Source organism: Cotesia typhae, unplaced genomic scaffold (genome assembly GCF_013202065.1).
Source record: "Cotesia typhae breed Kobodo isofemale line unplaced genomic scaffold, CoteBio_Ctyphae contig_65, whole genome shotgun sequence".
NCBI lineage: Eukaryota > Metazoa > Arthropoda > Insecta > Hymenoptera > Braconidae > Cotesia > Cotesia typhae.
The window spans coordinates 3,425,332-3,447,424 of record NW_027423762.1 but is presented as its reverse complement, the minus strand read 5'-3'; the positions used below and the strand labels follow the sequence as shown (position 1 = coordinate 3,447,424).

The window sequence follows — 22,093 nt, the reverse complement described above, 5'->3', positions numbered from 1 at the left end:
TATAAGCATCTACAAAAAAAGTATTAGATGATTTTTTGCCTAGTCAAGCCCAAAAAAATTTACAAAATGATCTCAATCAAGAAATAAGACAAAAAAAAATAAAGAAACTAAGACAAAGAAATAATACAAAAAAATAAGACAAACAATATGACAAAAAAAATTAGACAGAAAAAATAAGACAGACTTTTGCTAAAAATTATCTGAAATTTCATGAAACATTTGTAAATATTTCACATTATCCTGTACTTGTGATTTTTATTCTATAGTTTTGTCGTTGATGTCAGATTGTATTGTTCAAGCCCACGTGTTTTGATGCCAACCTCATTTTTATTTTGACATTTTATGCTTAAAATATAATATAGTATTTAAGCGCTTGAACTTGCTCGCGATCGTTATTTCGCTTGTGATTATTAATTTAAATTTGCTCTATTTTTAAGTTTAATTGTTCGCCCCAACTTCCAGGCCCTGGTCATAACTTTTGAGCCAATCAAAAAAAAGAATTTTCGGAGGAATTTTCTTGAAGCCAGAAACATTTTCTACAACTTTTGTTTGAATAACTTTATGACTCGACCAATAGTTTTCGAGATATCGAAGGTCAAAGTCGGCTCTTGCGGATCTTAAGGTCATAACTTGCTTTTTCAATCTTTGGATTGAAAAATGGCCATAACTTTTGAACTAATCAGAATAATTGTTCGTTTAAGGTCTCATTGGAAAGCTAATATTTTAAGCTACAACTTTTGTTTAAAAATTTTTTCCTCTAATGTCAATAGTTTCCAAAATAAAAATTATCAAAGTCACCTCTTGCGGAAAATGCAAAATTTAGATTTCCAATTTTCGGAGTACTTAAATGTTCATAACATTATTATTATTATCATTTAGAATATATATCTTTATACTTAACAATTCCCATGAGATTACGACCTATTTCCAGACTGTACAATACATTAATTTATTTATTTATTTATTGTAATAAATTTTTTTACTTATCTTCCAAAGCTTTACTCAACACTGAGAATAAAGTTTACAAATAATTTATCTATTAATTTAAATTCTAAAGATATAACAAAATATTTTTTGCATTTCTGTACATTTCATGAAAAAATACATCGATTTCCAAAAAAAAAAAAAATTTTTACATGCCCTTATGGCTCCTAGGACCCACCTCGGATGCCATAAGGGCGTATAAAAAATTTTTTTTTCGGAAATCATCGTATTTTTGTGTAAAACGTGAAGAAATGCAAAAAACAATTTTTCTCCTAGCTAAAATTTTTTTTTAGACTTAGAAAAAAAAATTTTTTTTTCACTTTATTTAATTATCAAAAGTGCTGAAAATCAAGTTTATGTTAATTAAAATTTCATATAATTTTTTTCCCTGTATAAAAAAAAATAATGGGATTAATACAACATTTAATTTTAAAAATCAAAAATTAATTTTGCCAAAAAAAAAAAAAACTTTTAAAAAACTAAAATCGCCTAAAAATTAAAGTTTTCTTCCGTTTATTTATTATTTTAATTTCAGTTATCACATCTATTTTTTCCATGTACTTCTAAATCTATTACAATTACATTTATTATAATTACGCAGAATTTACAAATAACTTACTTGAATAATTAGCAAGCGAACACGTTTTTATTTTTAAAAATAATAGAAGTATATGTATTTAGTAACTTATTATAATTAACGAAATTACCTTAAAAATAAATGTAATAAAATTTTTGTTTCTGAAGCTGCGATGAAAATTATAAAAATTATTGTCTTAAATACTTTTTACAATTAATTTTTTTTTTTAAATAAACAAATGATAATTTTTTAAATAATTATCTAGCTAACAGAGCTGTAAATTAGATAATAAATGTAACTAAAACTACAAAATTTTTTTTTTTTCGAATCAAGAAAACTTGTCAATTGTCAATTGTAATTATTAACCAATCACATAAATTTAATAATCAAAATTAAATTCCAAATTTTTCATGGTAATTGCAATTTTTTACTAACTATTTAAAATATGTTTCAAAAAATTAGCAAATTAAGTTTTCTTCTTTCAATAAATTTGACAGTCAGTACAATTACAATTATAAGTATAAAAAAAAAAAAAAAACTATTTATTAATTTTATTACAATTAGTTTTAAAAATTTTCAAATTCAATAAACTTTTACTATAAAGCCCCAAATATCAAACAATGATAAATAATATCTCTTTGAAGAAGTATTTAATTATTAATTTTAAATTCCAGTTTTAACAGTAAGATTAATTGTGGCAGTTTTAGCCTGGACGTATTTTCATATAATTGAGAAGAGACAAATAGACGAAGAGTTAATAATTGTGTATATATTTATGAAAAAAAGACGAAGAGAGCGTTAATAATAAATATTATTCTTTAAGTAACTATAATAATTATTATTGTATCATCATCAAAATAATAAAAATATCAACGATAAAAAAATCTTTTCGCTCGAGATCGTAAGCTAAAAAGATTAATTTTTAAAAACAATTCTTCATAAACAATTACGATTAACAATTCATTTGTTTATGTATTAATATCATTAATATGTCATAGTAAATTTTTAATTAAATTTTATTAATAATAAAAAAAAAAAAAAACGATAGATTTATTATCAGTACGTCCACAAATTATTGGCTTGCTAAATGACAATTATTGTATTAGATTTTTTATTTACTTTTGGGTGTGGTGCATGCCTACACAGAATTTGTCTGAAATTTGAAAAGTCATAAAATTTATCTCTAGACGAGTCAAGCCAATACGTTTCTTTCCACATAGAAAAATCATCATAGAAAATCAATAAACAGAATATTTCTCAAATTTTAAATCCTTACACAACCTTAACTTCAAGTCGTAAGTGCTTGACATTCGATTTAAGAAAAAAAAAAAAAAAAAAAGAATAGACTATTAACATTGATACACGGAAAGAACAAGATGACACTGGATATCATCCCAGATTATACTCAGTGATATATGTAGTAAAAAAAATTTCAGATAGTAGCTAGAAAAATCTAGATTATATTGCGTGATATTTGGATTATAATCATTATAATCTGGATTATAATCATTATAATCTGGATTATAGTAATTATAATCTGGATTATACTCATTATAATCTGGATTATACTAGCTACTATCTAAAAAAATTTTTCACTCAGTATAATCTGGGATGATATCCAGTGTTATCTTGTTCTTTCCGTGTACATTTATAAAAAAAACTCCGCGGAGTGAAATCTTTATTTCTTTTCTCACACAAAAATAAAAAAAACATTTGTTCGTTTAAAAATTACAAAATGCGTATTTAGAGATTTTTTAATTTAATATAATGTTTTTCGTTAGTTTAATATAACTGATTAATTTTAATATTTAGGAAAAATTGCATCAATATTTTTTTTTTAATTTCTACAAGTATCATTTTTTGATAAATGTTTTCTATAATAATTTATTCTTTATTAGATCCTAAAAATTACCACATGTCAATTAATTTTAGTGACATTAAAGTCACTAATTTTCAAATTAACTACTTTAAATAATAGTCTATTTATTCTTTTTTTTTATTTCTTAAATCGAATATCAAGCGCTTCCGACTTGAAGTTAGGGTTGTGTAGAGATAAACTGTGTAGAATTAATCTTGTATAGAGATTTTTCGATGAAAAATGAAACGTATTGGCTTGGCTCGTATAGAGACAAATTTTGTGAATTTTCAAAATAAAGACAAATTCTGTGTAGGCATGCACTACACCCTTACTTATAATTAAATTTATTACGGCTAAATTATAATAACAATTATGATTATTATTATATTTATTATTACTATATATTAATGAACAAAAATTAAATAAACGGCCAATAAAAATATTTTATCTCGAAATTCACATGTTGCACCACTTGAAATTTTATTTGGCCGTTTTATTTTATATTTATCAAACACCATTCACTAAAACTCAATTTTTTAAGTTCATTATTTATTAATTAGTTACTTTATTTACTTAATATACGTTTAAGTATCTCGCACCGCCACTGTGTAAGAGGTATACTTTAAAAAACTCGATCTCAGACAAAATATAACACAAACACAATTAATACATAACATTAATAATATGAATGCGCATATATATTTATTTTAATTAATTTAACTCAAATTTTGGGGCCGTCAAAATGTTTATATTTTTCCAATAGCATTGCGAGAAGAAATATTTACTTGAGTTGTTAATAGTAAATATTAAATATTTAAATAGAGAATCACTTTGGCGACCTTATTTACTTCTTTTAGTTTTATTTAATTAATTCTTTTTTTTTTCGGGTTATCACAGATGAGGCGGTCACGGAAAGGGAAAGATTTTAACATATTGACACTTATTTTAAATAATAGGTTTCAATATTCCATTTTATTCCATATAATCCCACCATTCTTTTCATAGCCTTCGTGAACATGTTCTAACAGTACTTTTCTTCGGCTGTCGCAGTATCTTTAATTTAAAAAATATATATATATATTTTAGGTAATGAAAAAAATTAAAAATAAAAAAAAAATACTTGAAATATAGTTACCGATATTTGTCTTGAACTTTTTGTTTAATATCAGCAAGATTTTCACTCGTTATATTTCTTTCCAAATATTCCGACAATAATTCAGTAGCTCCCTCTAAATCTTTTTGATTTTCTTCAAAAATCACAGATTGATTATTTTTACGTAGATAGTATGCAAATACGTAAGTGTATGTAAGTGTTTGTCGGCACAAGCACAAAATGTCAACAGCTTTTTTCAAAAATTGAACCTATGATATAAAAAAGTTAATTAATAATTTATTTATATATGATAAAATAAATAATGATACTAAAATAATTAACACACAACTGTCAATTATTTGACAACTAAATTGTTAAAAAAAAATTTTACGTCTAAAAATAAAAAAAGTTATAAATGCAAATTAAAAAAATTTCTTTTTTTAATTTTAATTTTTTAATTTTTTAAAATTTTGAAACGATCTTAAAATTATTTCAATGTAATAACCATTAATATTTGTGATTTTCTCACTCTCCACCCATACTGCAAGGAAAAAAGTAAACTAGGTTACTTAAAAATTTTCTGTGATTTTGTAATTTTATTTTCTCCATAAATTCCACGGTAACCTATATATTTTATTGCAAAAAATGAAACCGGAATATTTCGAAAATCTTATTTTGAGTTTTTTCTTACCCCATCTAATCGGTAGTTAATACCATAATTCGATAAAGTTGTTAAGGTTTGACTTTCTCATAAGACTCGGAAAAAATACTAACATTTTTAAAAATTTTTTTCTCAAAAATTTTCAGTGAAGAATAAATTAAATTTCACTAGTAGATAAATAAGGACTTTAACCATTAGATAAAAATTAATTTTATTTAACATTGATGGGGAAAGGACTTCCTTAAGACAGTAAAAAGTTTGAATAAAATATTTCATTTTTTCGATTAATAAAAAATTTTTGAAAATTTAATCTATTATAAAAATTTGAAAAATTGTCAGATGTCTGCTGATTCAAGTATCATAATAAATAAGTAAATAAATGACTAAAAACGTACTTCAATCCAAGACATGTTATGTTGCTGCATTTCTTCCATTTTTTCTTTGACACTTGCATACAGTTTGCTTTCAAATTTAAGCGACTGAAGATGATTCATGTAACGATTGCAGTAAAACAAATATCTCTGTAATGCAGAGCGTGACTTTTGTTGTGTATCACGCGCAGCTTTAGCCTCCTCTTCATCATAACGGTTACAATTGTACCAACTAGAACCGTGTGGTTCCCACGGGCCTAAGCATACCCAGCAAAACTCTGTTTTGCAATTTTGATTTTTGCAAATCATGTGATTACAGCCTCCGTCTTTTTCAATGGTCACATTACACTTGGGGCATTCCTTAGTGTTAGCGGCAATCCAATTAGATGTTTCTGAGTCGTCGTCACATTTTTTAATCCACTTGCGCAATAAATGACATTTAACTGGATCGTGCCAATTTTCACCACAGTAGAAACAAAATGTGTGTGAACATTTACATGTTACTGGTTTAGATTCGACGTATTGCACTTTTATAGCGCTATTACAATCCGGTGATGGGCACCACCTTAGTAATCTGTTACACTGAAATTTTTTTTTTTTTTTAATTTAAGTTAACCATTATAAATTATTATTTTTATTGAATTAATTTAAACTAATCAACCAATGTCACGGTGATTCAAAACATACTTAGAACTTGCAACTAATATGACAATTACTAATGGAATTCTTTTTTACTACGCAAAAATGAGTAATGTAATTTTTTCCAACAAAAAAAAAAAAAAAAAAAAAAAATAATAATTTGAATCATTTAGTTCTTTATATAAAATATTGTTACGAATTATATTTTTAGAATTTAAGGGAGATAGCCACTGTGAAATTTAAAAAAAAAAAAAAAAAAAAAAAATTATCAAATCAAATTTTATATATTCAAAAATATGCATCTTGAGTTTTATATGAAAATTCCGAATATTTTTCGAGTTATAGTCATTTTTGTGATAGCACGTCAAATAACCGTTGCACGCGCGGCGCTTGCACAGAAAAAACAAATTTCTTGCGCCAAGAAAATTTTAAAGAAGACAAAACTTATTTTGGAGCAAGATGAAATTTTCCCGACCCAAGAAAATTTTCTTGGCTCAAGAAACTTGGACTTTATTGAAGAAATTTTCAATCTTCCTTAATATTTTATTAAGCCAAAAAAATTTATAATCCAGTCAAAAATTTTTTTTTTTAGTGCGGACAAAAACGCGTTTTTCTCAAAATTACTTTTTTCGAACTGATCTCATCTATAATTTGCATAAATATGAACCGATTTGCAACTTTTTTAATTTTCTGTATTCTTTTTTTCAGTAGCTATACTTGTACGCCGGGGATTTTTAAAATTTTGATTTTCAAGATTTTTTAGGGCTGTTTGAATCAAAAAAAAAAAAAAATGAGAAAAAAAACGAAAAAATTTTTAATATGTCACCATTTTTTTTTAAATCCAAAGTTTCAAAATCTCGTACGTAAAACGATTACTACATCAGGCAGATTACAACGCAGTTTAGTTTTTTTGTTTTGGATAATCCGTTTTTGAGATAGAGATGAGACCGTGGTGGGGGAAATTTTTTTGATGCTTCACAAAAATCCTTATAATTTTGTAACATGATATTTTTTAATAAAAATTTAGGAGAATGATCTTTAATGTATACTTTATGAAACAAAAAAATTCGATCCCCAAATTCCTTTATTATCCGAGTGAAAAAAATTCCCGAAAATCGCCTACTTTTTCGATCCTCACAGTGGCTATCCCCTTCAAGATACTACAAAAAAATTCTCTTTATATTTTTATAAAAACTAATTATCAAATACATAGTGGCAATTTAATGTTATTATTCATAATACAAAAGCTCATATTTTTTCATGCATGCTTTATTATTTCAATCGATATTATAAAAGGTCACTACGAAGGATGTTTACTAAAAAATAACTTATATTAAAATAAACTCAGTATAAAATAAAAAAAATTAAGCTAAAATTTTGTATCGTTTTTCAAAGCTTTTAAAGGGAAACAGGATAAATTACTACGACATTTAATTTAGTTCAAACTAAATAAATATAAAAAAAAATCTCACCTCAACAAAGCTATTTGTGATAAGATGCTGATACTTAAGTTTAACTTTTGAATCTCTTATTAAACGCATAACACTGGCATCGTCTACAAGAATATCGCAGGCGTGGGCTGCGCAAGCAATCGTTTGACCGACACCCTCTTCCATTATTTTAGTTGTTAAATATTCACCCCAACACGCTGTGCAGAAACGATGTCCGCATTCTAATCCAGTCATCATCTAAAAAAAGCATAAATAAAAAATAATCAATAGATACAAGTTTTTTAAAAAAAATAATTATTTAATATTTATAATAGCTGTTTACCGAGCATGGAAGAGTAACGAAACAAATACCACATTCTTCAGTGCCATTTGTAGATGTTCTTCTTGACTGAAATAAATAATTGTCATTATTATTGATATTACAATTAATTTTTAATAAATTTTACAGGAATTAAATTACCGAATTTTGTGATCGTGAACGACTAATTATTGAACCTTTACGAAAAGGATTAACGACCCGGGCTTCTGAAAATAATTTCTCTTGATCTCCATCGTAGAATCGCTCCATTAATTTTTCTTTGTCCCATTTGAAATGATTTAAGAGAATCCTTGTAGTAGTTGCTGGAATCTTTATTCAAAATAAAAATAAAAATATTTTTTTTTAGTGAGCACTAAATTTCAACGTTTGGCTTACACGTTTAAGACATACGCATGCAATGTTATAGTAACATCTGGTTTACACCTTGTAACAAGATGGGTTCTTTTTTTTTTTTTCAATGCAATAAAAGCAGGATATACTTGAAGGATCTACTAAAGTAATGAAAGTTGCTACATTTGAAAGATTAAAAATAACTTGCATAAAGATTAATAAAAATATTTCACATAAAAAGTCTAAATATATATATATATATATATATAGCAATTAAATATTTTAATAAGCTACCACAGACATTAAAGTCTTTAAATATAAAAAATAAGCTTGGTAAAAAAGTAATATTTAAGTGGATAGCATCAATTGATCTCTAAATCATGTTTACATTATTTGTTTTGTACTATGCTCTTTTTGTATTCACTTTAAAATAATACTTGTACTTTAAAATTAAGTTTTGATGTAATATTTAATAAGTTTGCTTTTCTAGGTCTATGTACAGGTGTTTGTAACACCTCTGTAGGTGCATACTTTGTATGTATATTTATTTATTTATTTATTTAAACGTCAATCGGCTTTGTACATATTGGTAATATAAAAAAAAAATTTGAGAGAATTTAATATAAATAAAATTATAAAAGAAACAAGACTAATCTACAAAAAGAGAAAGTATTGCACCATTTTGAAATTATAAGATTTTTTTTTAATTTAACTAAGAATGTTTTATAGGAAAAATATCGTTAGAATAAAGATACGTATCGTTATTCTGACTATACGTCGTATGGTCATTTTTTTAGAGATACGTATCGTCATTTTAACATTTTTTTTTCCGTGTGTCAGTGTGATATCTATTAAGAGATTACATTGGTTTCACGGTTTCAAAAAATCGATTTTTTTAAAATGTTTTATTAAATTCTACATCTCTAAAATATTGTCCTAAAATTTCAAATCGATCCGAGCATTAATTATTATATTTTCAATCAATAAAAAAATAAAAGAATTAATTCAAAAATCTGTGACCTCAAATTTACATATTTACAAATACTTTTCCCTTTCGAAAATATTTTTCAACTAAATATTAAGTTTTCTTAAACATAAAATCCAAGCATAGAGTAAAACATTAAAATAAAAATAATTTGTAAAATAAGATTCAATTTTTGCTCAGAGAAATTCAACAGAATTTATTAAAAAATTTCTAATAAATAAATAATCAAGCCTGTAATTTTTTTAAATTATCTCAACTAGAAAATTATTAAAAAAAAAAAATTTATTGATAAAAATAAATGTAAGCATGAAAAATATTTATAAATATACCTCAACAACAGTATTGACTTCTTTAATAGAATCAACCATGTGTTGAACGATTTCTTCAGTAGTCAAAACTTCAAATGGATATTCATCAGCATCATTACTACGTTCACGAGGATTATTAGCCTCGATTTCCATGGCAAAGTCAACATCATCACCACTGGATTCATTTCCTGAATCAACTTCATCATACAGAGTCTCTTCCTCGGAATCCATTGTTATTTAACAACTTTCTACTTTTTTATCTCGAATATCACTGGACTGCTTTTTTTTAATCCAAGCCTACAACATAATAATTTCAAGCGTTATCATTTTTATTGGATAAAATTTATTTTTAAGCTTTCTTTAAGATAATTATACATAAAAAATCTTAAAAATGAACCTCACAAGGTACCCAACAAATATTTATTATGATTAATGTAAAGACAACAAAGAATGAACATGACCCTTGTATAGTTTTACTTTATGACGTCACACAGTAGAGATTAACAATAAACCATTACTCATTAACCTCGTTTTCCATTACTATCATTGATATTTATATATTAATTATTGACTTATTTTAAAGTTAATTATTAAAGCATGTTTGTTAATTTAAAACGGATTATTTGTAAGAATTTTTGTTAAAATGGTTAGATTTTAATAACTTTACTTACTGAAAACTAAAACGACATTATACTGTACTCTAAATACACTATATAGCAATTGAAGCCAATTTTTTTCTCCTGCTTAGTACCAGCTCAACTTTACTGTACATATAAACACGCACACACACACACACACGCACATTTAGAAATTTATATGTGGAGTACACACATGAATATATAGCATTAAATGAATTTATATCGACACAATATACTGAAATGAAATTTACAAGGTAAAATTTAGTTCAAGTGAGAACAACTACAGTTTGATAAATCTAATACCAACTTTTAAACTTAAAAACAAAGCTAATGTTTTATTATATTTAATTTTTAGATTATTATTAACGACATTAAATTTAGCTGTCACTTTACAAATGTTTCAATTTTCTTTAACAAATAAATTATAGCAAAAAAAATTATTTAAAAAATGGACTTGTAGAAATTTAAATAAATTAAAAATGCAATTTTTTAAAAACAAATTTTTTTGTTAAAGAAAATTAAAAAATTGTCAAGTGACAGCTAACTTTAATGTCATTTATTATTAAACTATTTAATTATTTATGTCGCTGAAAATTATTTTAAAATTTTATAATAATGCAATTATTAATAAAAAAATTAATTAAAAAGTTTCACATGTGAAAATTAATAAAAATTACAAGTGAAAATTTTTAGAAGCATTTTTTTATTGTAATTCATTTGTTATTAAAATTTTTTAAATTCACAGCTTGATAAAACACTTTTCAGTTAATAAATAATTTTTTTAAAGAAATTAAAACAATTGAATTGGTTAAATTTTTATACCTAAATTGTATTTTAATTAAAATCCTTTAATGTTTTGATTGTATTTTTTTTTCATGACACTGAAGTTGACAGACATTAAAAAATTTTTTAGAATTGTTTAGCAATTTAATTATTATAAAAAAAATTAAATTAAAAATTTCAAATGTGAAAATTAAAAAAAATTACAAATGAAAATTTTTGGAAGCATTTTTTATTGTAATTGATTTGTTAAAAAATTTTTTAAATCAACAGCTGACGGCTAACTTTAGTATTATTTTTTTTCAGCTATTGTAGAAAGAAATTATGTTGTTCAAGTGTGATAAACAATTAATATTTTGCGTGCAGATAAAAAAATGTCTGCTGTCACGGTAAAAATTAACTATATGTCAGCCAATAACATTTTTAAACCAATAACCAATCAAAATGAATGACGCTGAAGTTGACGCTGAAGATATAAATTTTTTTTTTTGATATTTATGGCAATTAAATTGTTATACAAAAAAATTATATTATAAAGTTCCACATGTAAAAATTAATAAAAATTTTTAGAAGCATTTTTTAATTGTGATTGATTTATTAAAAAAAATTTTTAAATTAACAGCTGACTGCTAACTTCAGTATGATTAAAAATGAAAATAAAGTTAGCCGACATTTTAAAATTTTTAGAAATTTTTTATTGAAAAAATTTCAATTAAATAATTAAAAAAAAAAAATTGAAATACTATAAGTGTAATTTTTTAGAAATATCTTTTTAGTTGTAATTTAATTAATAAAAAAAATCAAAACTTTTCAGACGTCTGCTAACTTCAATGTCATCCAATAAAATTATTTTGCAGAAAAACATGTAATTTATTTTTTTCGTAACCATAAACAGTTTTTTAATCACAATTTAAAGAATTAATTGTAATTTAGAAAAAAGGTTTATTTCATGACATCAAAGTTAGCTGTCACTTGACAATTTAAAAATTTTTTTTAACAAATAAATTTCTTCAAAAAAATTATTTTTAAAAAATAGCATTTGAAGTTGTCAATTTTTTTTATAAATTTTTCTGGCCATAATTTATTTGTTACAAAAATTCTTAAAATTATCAACTACCTGCTAAGTTAATGAAACTTATTTCACCCATTTTGAAGATAAAATAATTTTTTCAGAGTAACTGTAAATGTCAATAAGTAGATTTATAATACTAAAACTGCAAAAACTGCGAAATTTTTAGCAGTGGATGATGTTAAGAGAATTTAAAAAATAAAAACGTGAATAATAATAGAAATCAGCTGTTGACACAAAGAACAATCACATTCCGTGAGAAGAGACTATTTACTATTAAACACGGTAAGTTTTATAAATATTTTTATGTTGTACTAATTATTTTTAAACATATTATTGAGTAATTAATTTTTCATACCTCAACTTGACATTTTTTCAATTGCTGCAACTATTTAATTATAAATTATTTCGAAATATTACTTCACTCACTAAAAAAACTATAAGGATTTTTAATGTAAATTTAATTATTGGTATTTAAGTAACAATCTACCCAAACTCAATGATATTTGTGTAATTTTTTTAGCCATATTTATAGAAAAAACAAATTTATCGATTGTAAATTAAAACCTGAATGTATCATGTTGAAATCCGATAAAATGACTAAGTTGACGTCAATGACATGAAGTAACTTGAGAATAGCATCGCTGTTATTTGATTCTACTATATTATTTTATAATTCACCAATCATTAATTATTTAAATTAATTGTATTGAATAAATATTCTTCACAACGATCTAGAAAAAATATAAATAAATTAGTTATAAATAAATAAATAAACAAAGCCTACCTACACGTATCAACATAAAAATATGAGTGACTAAAAATAAATAGTTCAAGGAGATTTAATTAACTTTGGTTATAAATAAACTCAGATAAATCGAATTAACCATTATTTATTACAGTTTTTAAATTTGTTTAAATTAATAATTAATAAACTTCAAAACATTTAAAAAAATCGTGTGATAAAAATATTGGCTAATTTTTTTTTACAAAATTTACAAAAAACAAGTTCCCGTAATGTGAATTAAAAATGAATACGCGAGCGATTTAACAGGTAAATATTTAATTTTTTTTTTACTTTTTATATTACTGTAGTTTTAATTTTTTAATTAGTGAAAATTTATAGATTTAATTATTATTTATGTTTACACCAAATATTAAAAAACTATTGAAGAATGATTTCTGTTTACTGACAGATACTGTTGTCCATCAACAAGCGCCACTGTGTTTTATTTTTAAAATTACAAATCGTCTGACATTTTTTATCTCGTGGCGCTAGTGTTGAAATTTTATTGGCGGGAATTTTTAAATTCAAAATGAAAAAAAGTGAATATATTTTCACATGTGAAACTTTTTAATAAAATTTTTTTTTTATCAATTTAATTGCTACAAAATTCTAAAAAAATTTTTAATGTCTATCAACTTCAATGTTAATTAAAAAATTGTATTTTTAATTTATTAAAATTCATTTATTAAAGAAAATTTAAAAAATTGTAAAGTAACAGGTTAATTTGATGTCATCAATATTTTTCTTTTCTTTAACAAAAAAAGTTGTTCTAAAAAATTATTTTTAAAAAATTGCATTTTTAATTTATTAAAATTTCTACAAGTCCAATTTTTTAATAATTTTTTTTGCTATAATTTATTTGTTAAAGAAAATTAAAACAATTGTGGAGTGACAGCTAAATTTAATGTCCTTAAATAGTCACATAAAATTAAAAAACAGTTCAATAAAAAAAAATGGCGCTACCAATATTAGATGATTACACGATTATTGAAAAAATCGGCACCGGAAGTTACGCAACTGTTTATAAGGCAGTAAAAAAGGTAAATAATGAGCGAAATTAAACATTAACCAGTTTCAGTCGATACATATTTATAGTTTTAATATAAAAAATATGTATATAAAAAAAAAACAGGATAACCGCAGCGTGGTTGCACTTAAATGTGTAGACAGCTCAACACTTTCGAAATCGGCGATCGATAATCTAATAACAGAGATAAACTTGTTAAAAGTGTTAAAACATGAACACATTGTTGAGATGAAAGACTTTTTTGGGGCGAAGGGTTCGTATTAATTCTACTAATATTAATTAACAACCATAAGTGTTATTTTTTAATGTTGATTTTATTTAATGGATGCTTTTGATAATAGACGTATATACATCGTTATGGAATACTGTGATGCCGGAGATCTATCGACGTTCATAAAGAGAAAACATAAATTACCAGAAAAAGTGTGCCATAAATTTTTGCAGCAGCTTGCACTTGCACTTAAATATTTACGCTCTAACAATGTATGCCATATGGATTTAAAACCACAAAATCTTTTACTTATTAGAAAACCCACATTAAGACTTAAAGTCGGAGGTTTGTTGCTAAAAATAAAATTTTATACACGGAAAAAATGTATTTAAATATTTTTATGTAATATAATTTAACACGGAAAAAGTGAACTGTAATAAATAATAGTCGATTTGTAATAAGTAATTATCAACTGCTAAAAATTACCATTTCAACACACAAAAAACAAATTTCTTGCGAAAAGAAAATTTTAAGCAAAACAAAAGTTATTTTGGAGCAAGAAAAATTTTCTTGGCTCAAGAAATTTATCTTGCCTCAAGAGACTTTGACTTCATTCAAGAAATTTTCAATCTTCCTTAAGATTTTCTTGAGCCAAGAAAATTTACACTCCAGTCAAGAATTTTTTTCAGTGAAATAGTAAAATTGAGATTTTAATAATCACTATGTAATATTTATCATTTAAATGCTACAATTTATTCTTTACATGGAAGAAAATACTATTTCAAACAGTAATATTCGCTATCTGAATGTCGAAAATGTTAAAGTATACTAATTAAGAATTTTAACTTTGATATTTATCATTTTGTATCAAAAAAATGATCGCATGATCATTTTTAAAAAGTAAAGCATGATCATTAGTAAAAAGTATAAAATACAGTTACTAAATTTCTAATACAAACAACGTCAATATTTACAAAGTAAAATGGTAAATTTTAAACGCAACACTAAAAATCAAACTATATTTATTGACTTCCTTGGACTGGTAAAATATATATTTAAAGAGTAGAATTTTTACTGTTTCAAATGTTAAATTCTCCCAGAGTGAGACCCCCTTCTCCTCATAGTACGGACTATATATTGAAACGGCAATTTTTACTGTTTGAAACTGTAATTTTTTAAGATGAAAGAGTCATTTGTTGTCACTATTTACTATAGTGACAACTACTAATCACTTATTTTTGATATTAAACTATAAATTGTAGCTTTTACACTTTCTACATTAAGTTTATAATATTTATATTTTTTTACACCCCGATGTCTACTTTACTGTTTGAAACTATAAAAATCAACCGGAATCCGAGTGAATTTTACAGTTTACTTTTTTCCGAGTATAATTTAGAGCATTAAGTTTAAAATAACTATGTTTGATAAGTAAAAATATTATATAATATCTTAATGTTAATAATATATAATAACTAATTACATTAACTCCCAATTAATAGATTTTGGTTTCGCTCAATATTTATCCACCGACGAACATAAGTTCGCAATCCGTGGATCACCACTTTATATGGCACCTGAAATATTGCTTCGTCGAGAATACGATGCGCGTGTCGATTTATGGAGCGTTGGAGTCATTATGTATGAATGTTTGTTTGGTAAAGCGCCGTATTCTAGCAATACGCTTGAAGAATTAGCTGAGAAAATTAAAAGTTGTCGTCCTATTGAGGTAATTAACTATTTATTATCTTGATATCTTCAATAATTTAGATAAGAAGCATACTAGATTAATACAGAAAGCGAAAAGAATGATGATTTTAGAAATGTTTACAAACTACATATTAAAACATTTTAATCAAATCGTTTTAATATTTTTATTACTTCGCGCAACCTTTAATTAATTTGCTTCAACTCAAGGCAATCTTTTCTTATTTTAAATAATATTTTACTTGAATTAGAGTAATTAATTTCTGACATGTACATGCGGTTCAAGCTTTAATTCCTTTCATCTATGAAGCATTTACTCTACTTTCATTAATTAATCAAGATTTTTTAAATGTAAGTTTTTTATATTCATAGCGTTAATTTTTATAAGTAAATTTTATAGAATGTAAGGTCACATGATCAATAAATCGCAGTTAAGTTAGGACATCTAGCGTGAGTTACCATTTTTTCCATATCGATCAGAGTATTTAAAAATTGCTTGCAACATTTGGAGAGCAATAAGTAATGTTTTAAAGATGTTTTTGTAAAATGGAAAAAGATAAAGACAGAAAAATGTTGGGAAAATCCAAAAATGCACGCCTCATAACGCTCATTCATTTTTTAAGAAAAAAAAATTGTGTAATTGATTTTAAAAAGATATTAATTAAGTAATTTCTTACAGAGGAATAATTTTTTTTTTTTTTTTTTTTTTTCAATATCGGTGCCCGCTTTTTTTGTCATATGCGCAAGCAGTCTAAAAAAAAAATCTAGCTTGATCAAGCGGCACCATAGTTTTGACGTAACAGTAATAACCCTCGCGAATTCAATCATATTGAAAAGTTAGTTTGTTTTTATACGTGTATCGTGGTAAATTTTAATAAAAATATAATTAAAAAAAAAAATTCGTAAACTAGGCTACTGATATGAGATACGGCACCCGTTCATCGAATTCTTAAACTAATAAAAAAAGATCGGTCTCGAAATATCAATTTGTTCGAGAGTAATCGTTGGTACATCCAAAATGGGGTGACATCAGGACGTCCACGTAAAATTTTTTTCGAAACCTTTTTTTTTTTCAAAATAGCAGCATGAAATGATTTCAAAAAGTAAAAGATGGTTTAATTTGAGTGTTTTCTCGGTGTACATCTACTTATATTGTTATAAAAAAAAAAAATTCTTGAACCAAGAAAATTGTAAGGAAGGCTGAAGTTATTTTGGAGCAAGAAGAAATTTTTTTGGCTTAAAAAAATTTAACTTCGTTCAAGAAATTTTCAATCTTTCTTAAGAATTTCTTGATTTAAGAAAATTTACGCTTGACTCAAGACTTTCTTTCTTTCTGTGTATATAAGTGCAATATGGTTGTAATAGAGACATTTAAAGATCACAAAATTGCTTTACCTTGACGAGTCAAATATAAAGCACTTCACGCGCTTCGCGATATGAGGCGTGCAAAAAAAAAGGGAAAAATTACATTATATATAATGTAATGTAGCGCTTCAAATAAAAAACTAGAAAAATTACAGATTAAAATTGTAATTTTTAGAGGTTTTACAAGAATTACATTGTAAAATGTAAATGTTGTATTTATAGCTACACGGAAAAAAGTAAACTGTAATATTCACTCGGATTCCGGTTAGTTTTTATAGTTTCAAACAGTAAAGCGGACATCGGGGTGACAAAAATGTAAATATTACAGAACTTAATGTAGAAAGTATACAAGCCACAATTTATAATTTAATATCCAATATAAGTAATTAGTAGTTGTCACTATAGTAAATAACGACTCTTTTATCTTTAAAAATTACAGTTTCAAACAGTAAAAATTGCCATTTCAATATATAGTCCATATTATGAAGAGAAGGGGAACTCAGATGAAAGAGAAGGGGGTCTCACTCTGGGAGAATTTAATATTTCAAACAGTAAAAATTATACTTTTAAAATATACATTTTACCAGTCTAAGCAAGTCAATAATTACAGTTTGATTTTTAGCGTTGCGTTTAAAATTTACCATTTTACTTTGTAAATATCGACGTTGCTTGTATTAGAAATTTACTAACTTTATTCTATACTTTTTACATATCATAACATCATTTTTTAGGTACGAAATGATAAATATTAAAATCTGAATTGTTAATTATTATACTTTAACATTTTAGACATTTACATGGCGAATATTACTGTTTGAAATAGTATTTTCTTCCATGTAAAGAGTAAATTGTAAGGTTTAAATTGTAATTATTACAATGTGAATAGTAAAATCATGATTTTACTGTTTGAATTGGTAATTTTTAGCAGTTGATCATTACTTATTATAAATCGACTGTTATTTATTACAGTTTACTTTTTTCCGTGTATGAGAATTGTCATTCAAATTTTGAATTTTAAAAATGTTATTTCGGACTGTAAATTTTATCTTCTACTCTTATAATTTAGATGAAAAATATGAAAATATATCATGTAAGCAAACTATTCGTAACGTGATTGGTCAAATATATCATAAGCATGAAAATATATGCAAACTTTAAACTTAGGCGCGCGCTTACGCGCGCAAATTTGAATTCTCGTCTCAACATGAAATTGAGATGAAGTATATGTGAAGCCAATTTATCCGTAATGAGATTGGTCAAATATATCATGAGTATGACAATATATGCAAACTCTATATTCAGGTGCGTGCTCATGTTAAATTCTAGTAGTTTTAAATTTGAAGCAAAGGTTAGCTGATTAAAATATTTGGCTTAAAATTTCATAACCTATTTGAACCTAATCTAATTAAAAATTGTTTCTATCATTTGACTAGAGAGTGTTAGTTTACTTTTTTTTTTATTTGAATTAATGATAAAAATTTTACGAAAAAATCCGCTACTAATTAAAATTGTTAATCAAGATGATTGGATTATTAAATAATTAAATAATTTCAATGTAATGATGATTATAGATACCAAAAGGATCGCACGTTTCAAATGAATGTAATGACTTACTACAATCCCTGCTAAAACACGATCCCGAAGAACGGATAAGTTTTGACAACTTTTTCGCTCACGAGTTTTTGGATCTCGAACATGCGCCGACGCAAGAAAACTACGAAAAAGCTGTTGCTTTGATACAATGCGGCGTGAAAGAAGATATGGAAAAAAATTACCAACAAGCATTTCAACTCTACTGCAATGCGCTTCGCTACTTTATTCCAATACTGATGGGTACGAACTTGATATTTATTTATTTTTGATAAATAAATGCTACATATTTGAGGATATTTTTATTGTTAATTACATCGACTTTTTGATGACAAAAAATGATAAAGAGATATGTGTTATAATGCTATAAATTACTCAATTTATTTCAATATTACATCGAAAAAATTTAAGCCCAAGGCATTTATACTACTACCGATTGTTCACTACATTTTTACTTTTTATTACATTTTATTACTCGAGTCGATAAGGAATACTATATTTAACGATATATGAATTAAAAATTTATTTATGATTCCGAGAAATTATTGATCACAAACAAAATTTTTTTAATTTTAAAACAATGAAAAAAAATTTTGTAAGTTACAATTTTTCTGAAAACTGATGAAAATCATGTCATAAGTCAAAAATTAATTATGGAAAAAATTTATAATTAAATTATTCCGATTAATCACTACTCATTACGATTACTGATTACGAAATTCCCGCGCTAAAAAAAACCCAAGATAAAAATCTAATTTGGGAAATCCCGAAAACGGAAGTATAAAATATTCCAACGATCATTACATTTTTCAGAATTTGATTATATATTATGTACTTTATAGTAAACTTTACATTTATTTATGATCGGTTAGTCTTCTTTATTTAGATTTTAGATCATTTTTGTTCTTTTAAGGAGGTTTTACACTTTGTTCTCTCTCGCCCTCTATTAGACAAACGGAAGTATCTCTGTGATACTTGTACAACAAATGCATGGCAAAAAGAAAACTCGAAAAATTACAGTTTCAAATGTAATTATTACAGATTTTATAAAAATTACATTGTAGAGTGTAATATTTACATTGAAAGTTCTGAATATTAAATTAAAAAATTGAATTTAGAAAAATGTTATTTCAAACTGTAATTTTTCTAGTTTTGATTACGACGGGACCGATTTTACATTTTATACTGTAATTTTTCGAGCTTTCTTCTTTCCGGTGGAATTTTAAAAACCATTTTATACATGAATAAATGAAAATTTTCAAAAAAAGCGTTTTGCTCTTCGATAGATAATTTAATTATCTATCGAAAAGCGAAGCGCTTTTTTTTTTAAAATGATGTCTTATACATCAACAAAACATTTATAAAAATTAGCTGTCAACCGTTCTTAAAAATTAACAGGAAGAAATCAACATTACATAAGTCAAAACAAATGTTTCTAACGGTTCTTGCTTACGAGAGAATCGGAAATAATGAACACATTCATCGATTAAATTTAAATCAAATTAATGTCCACCTATTGTATATATGAGTATGTTTTGAGACGGAAAGGAACTGTTTACCATTTAAAACCTAACCATATCCTGAAAAATATGTAGAATACTTTAGCAAAATTCCACTTTTTCTAACCTCAATTTCATGATTCAAAACATTATTCAAATAAAATCATTATTTTGTCAAAAGCAGACGAATCAGATCAGCAGAAGAAAAGACATCTAAGATTACGTATCAACGAATATATAAATCGTGCGGATAAGCTTAAACAATTATGTGTGGATAAAAGTACAACCAATGAAGATAATCATCAACTGTTGAAGGAGCATAAGCAATTATTGATAAGACAACAATCAACAAACTCATTTCCTTATGCAGAATTACGTTAGTATTTTCTTCATTTATTTATCAAGATAATTTAATCTTGTAAAATTGTAGCAATTTTTCGTGAATTCGTTTAATATAATACACACTCCATGGCGTAATATACCTTATTGTTATGCAATTACTTCTGAATCTTAATCATGCTTGATGAATAGTAAGATAAAGAAATGTTAAATTGCAAAAACAATAATAATAATGAAGAATATACATTTTTAAACTTGAATACTACCACGTGTTAAATTTTAAATATTAATTACTTGTATTATACATAATATTAATAGTCTATGACTCATTCAATGACTCACGAGTTTTTAATAAGTAAAAATAAACAAAATTCCTTTGTTTTATTTTTTAAAAATTCTTTATCGAGTCATAAAAGTAGATAACGATAGTAAAAATTATTTCTAATATGTCATAGTTATAAATAAATTGTTTATAAACACTCAATAATCATAACTCGTTATGTAAAAAAATATATAAGCTTTAAACTACAAAAATTTGTTTACAGGAAGTTTGAGTAAAAGTACATTTGACATGGCGTCAGGCCTTGAAATGGGCGAAGTCGGGGAGCAGTACTTCGCAGAAGGAAACTATAGTCTGGCCCTAGAGAAGTACAAAGCTTGTTTAGGGATTCTCGTGCGAGTTCTCAGCAAAGAACCACCTGGAAGAAGAAGAGAACTTCTTCATAAACAGGTATCTTTCTTCACAAAAAATTACTCTATCAGTCATTAGTTGTTTGTCTTTTATTTTATTAACTAATATGTATTTTTTGTTGGAAAATTCCTAATACATAGATTCAAATATGGATGAAACAGGCTGAGTGTACAAAAGGACTTCTTGCGACAAAAGACATGCAAGAAACGATCAAATCTGCTGAAACTTCCGATCAATGTCGACTATCCTAGTTAATTAATTTTTTTGTAAATAAATTCAATCAATTATTTACATTTAAGTCCTTAAAATTATCCATTACATCACTTAGAGTAAGGCTTATTTTAAAGTGTGAATTTCTTCAGCAACATCAATTGTTTTTCATTAAAATAAACCTTTTACAATACAAGTTTTAAGGTTATATTTGTAAAAACCAAGAAGAAATAATTTATTTTCATTAAATTTATTCACTAATAATTATTTACAAATAATTTACATCCGAAGAAAATATCGGAGAACTATAGGGTAACCTAAAAAAAAATCTGATTAGTAAAATTTACCTCCATCTTGTTGTCAAGCGCGTTGAAGTATGATTTTTTTTTTGCCATGTAATCACTAGAATTAGAAGCGTGGCGTTAGTGGCGCTAGTGTTGCCTGCAACGTAAGCACTTCCTGTAGCAGAGTGATGACACGTAAACATAACGGTCACTCAGTTGCTCACAAATGCCGTAATGGAAAATTCCCAGTCTCGAATGTTCTTCCCCGACCCCCCTCCAGTGTAAAACCTTTTACCTCCCCCAAGAACTGTCCCTTCTCC

At 25.4% G+C, this 22,093-nt stretch overlaps 2 protein-coding genes across 4 annotated transcripts; one reads left to right on the top strand and one right to left on the bottom strand.

The window, feature by feature from the left end:
* Positions 1-1,480: 1,480 nt before the first annotated feature.
* On the bottom strand, positions 1,481-12,602 carry Ari-1 (E3 ubiquitin-protein ligase ariadne-1). Its single transcript, XM_074251020.1, is given in 9 exon segments — positions 1,481-4,420; positions 4,423-4,472; positions 4,555-4,781; positions 5,569-6,126; positions 7,656-7,871; positions 7,957-8,022; positions 8,095-8,262; positions 9,598-9,873; positions 12,422-12,602. Coding segments are annotated over 8 exon segments (1,524 nt in total). The 5' UTR covers positions 9,808-9,873; positions 12,422-12,602; the 3' UTR covers positions 1,481-4,391.
* A 39-nt stretch (positions 12,603-12,641) lies between these two features.
* Aduk (unc-51 like kinase 3 homolog Aduk) lies at positions 12,642-21,570 on the top strand. 3 transcript variants are annotated; one of them, XM_074251023.1, is made up of 9 exons: positions 12,642-13,117; positions 13,719-13,890; positions 13,983-14,134; positions 14,219-14,433; positions 15,591-15,817; positions 18,732-18,993; positions 20,434-20,625; positions 21,134-21,318; positions 21,420-21,570. In XM_074251023.1, the coding sequence occupies exons 2-9, from the start codon at positions 13,804-13,806 to the stop codon at positions 21,528-21,530; spliced, it is 1,431 nt and encodes a 476-aa protein (XP_074107124.1). In that variant the 5' UTR covers positions 12,642-13,117; positions 13,719-13,803; the 3' UTR covers positions 21,531-21,570. The 3 variants fall into 3 exon arrangements, with proteins under 3 accessions (XP_074107124.1, XP_074107123.1, XP_074107122.1); XM_074251022.1 differs by lacking the exons at positions 12,642-13,117; positions 13,719-13,890 and having other exon boundaries at positions 13,994-14,130; XM_074251021.1 differs by lacking the exons at positions 12,642-13,117; positions 13,719-13,890 and having other exon boundaries at positions 13,994-14,130; positions 20,431-20,625.
* The last annotated feature ends 523 nt before the right edge of the window (positions 21,571-22,093 follow it).

What these genes read in the sequence shown, in the direction of transcription:
- Aduk (XM_074251023.1), top strand. Translation starts at nt 13,804, where the DNA reads ATGGCGCTACCAATATTAGATGATTACACGATTATTGAAAAAATCGGC. An exon ending in TTTTTTGGGGCGAAGGGTTC is followed by an intron (nt 14,135 to 14,218) that starts GTATTAATTCTA and finishes TTTTGATAATAG; the next exon opens with ACGTATATACATCGTTATGG. An exon ending in ATTAAGACTTAAAGTCGGAG is followed by an intron (nt 14,434 to 15,590) that starts GTTTGTTGCTAA and finishes CCCAATTAATAG; the next exon opens with ATTTTGGTTTCGCTCAATAT.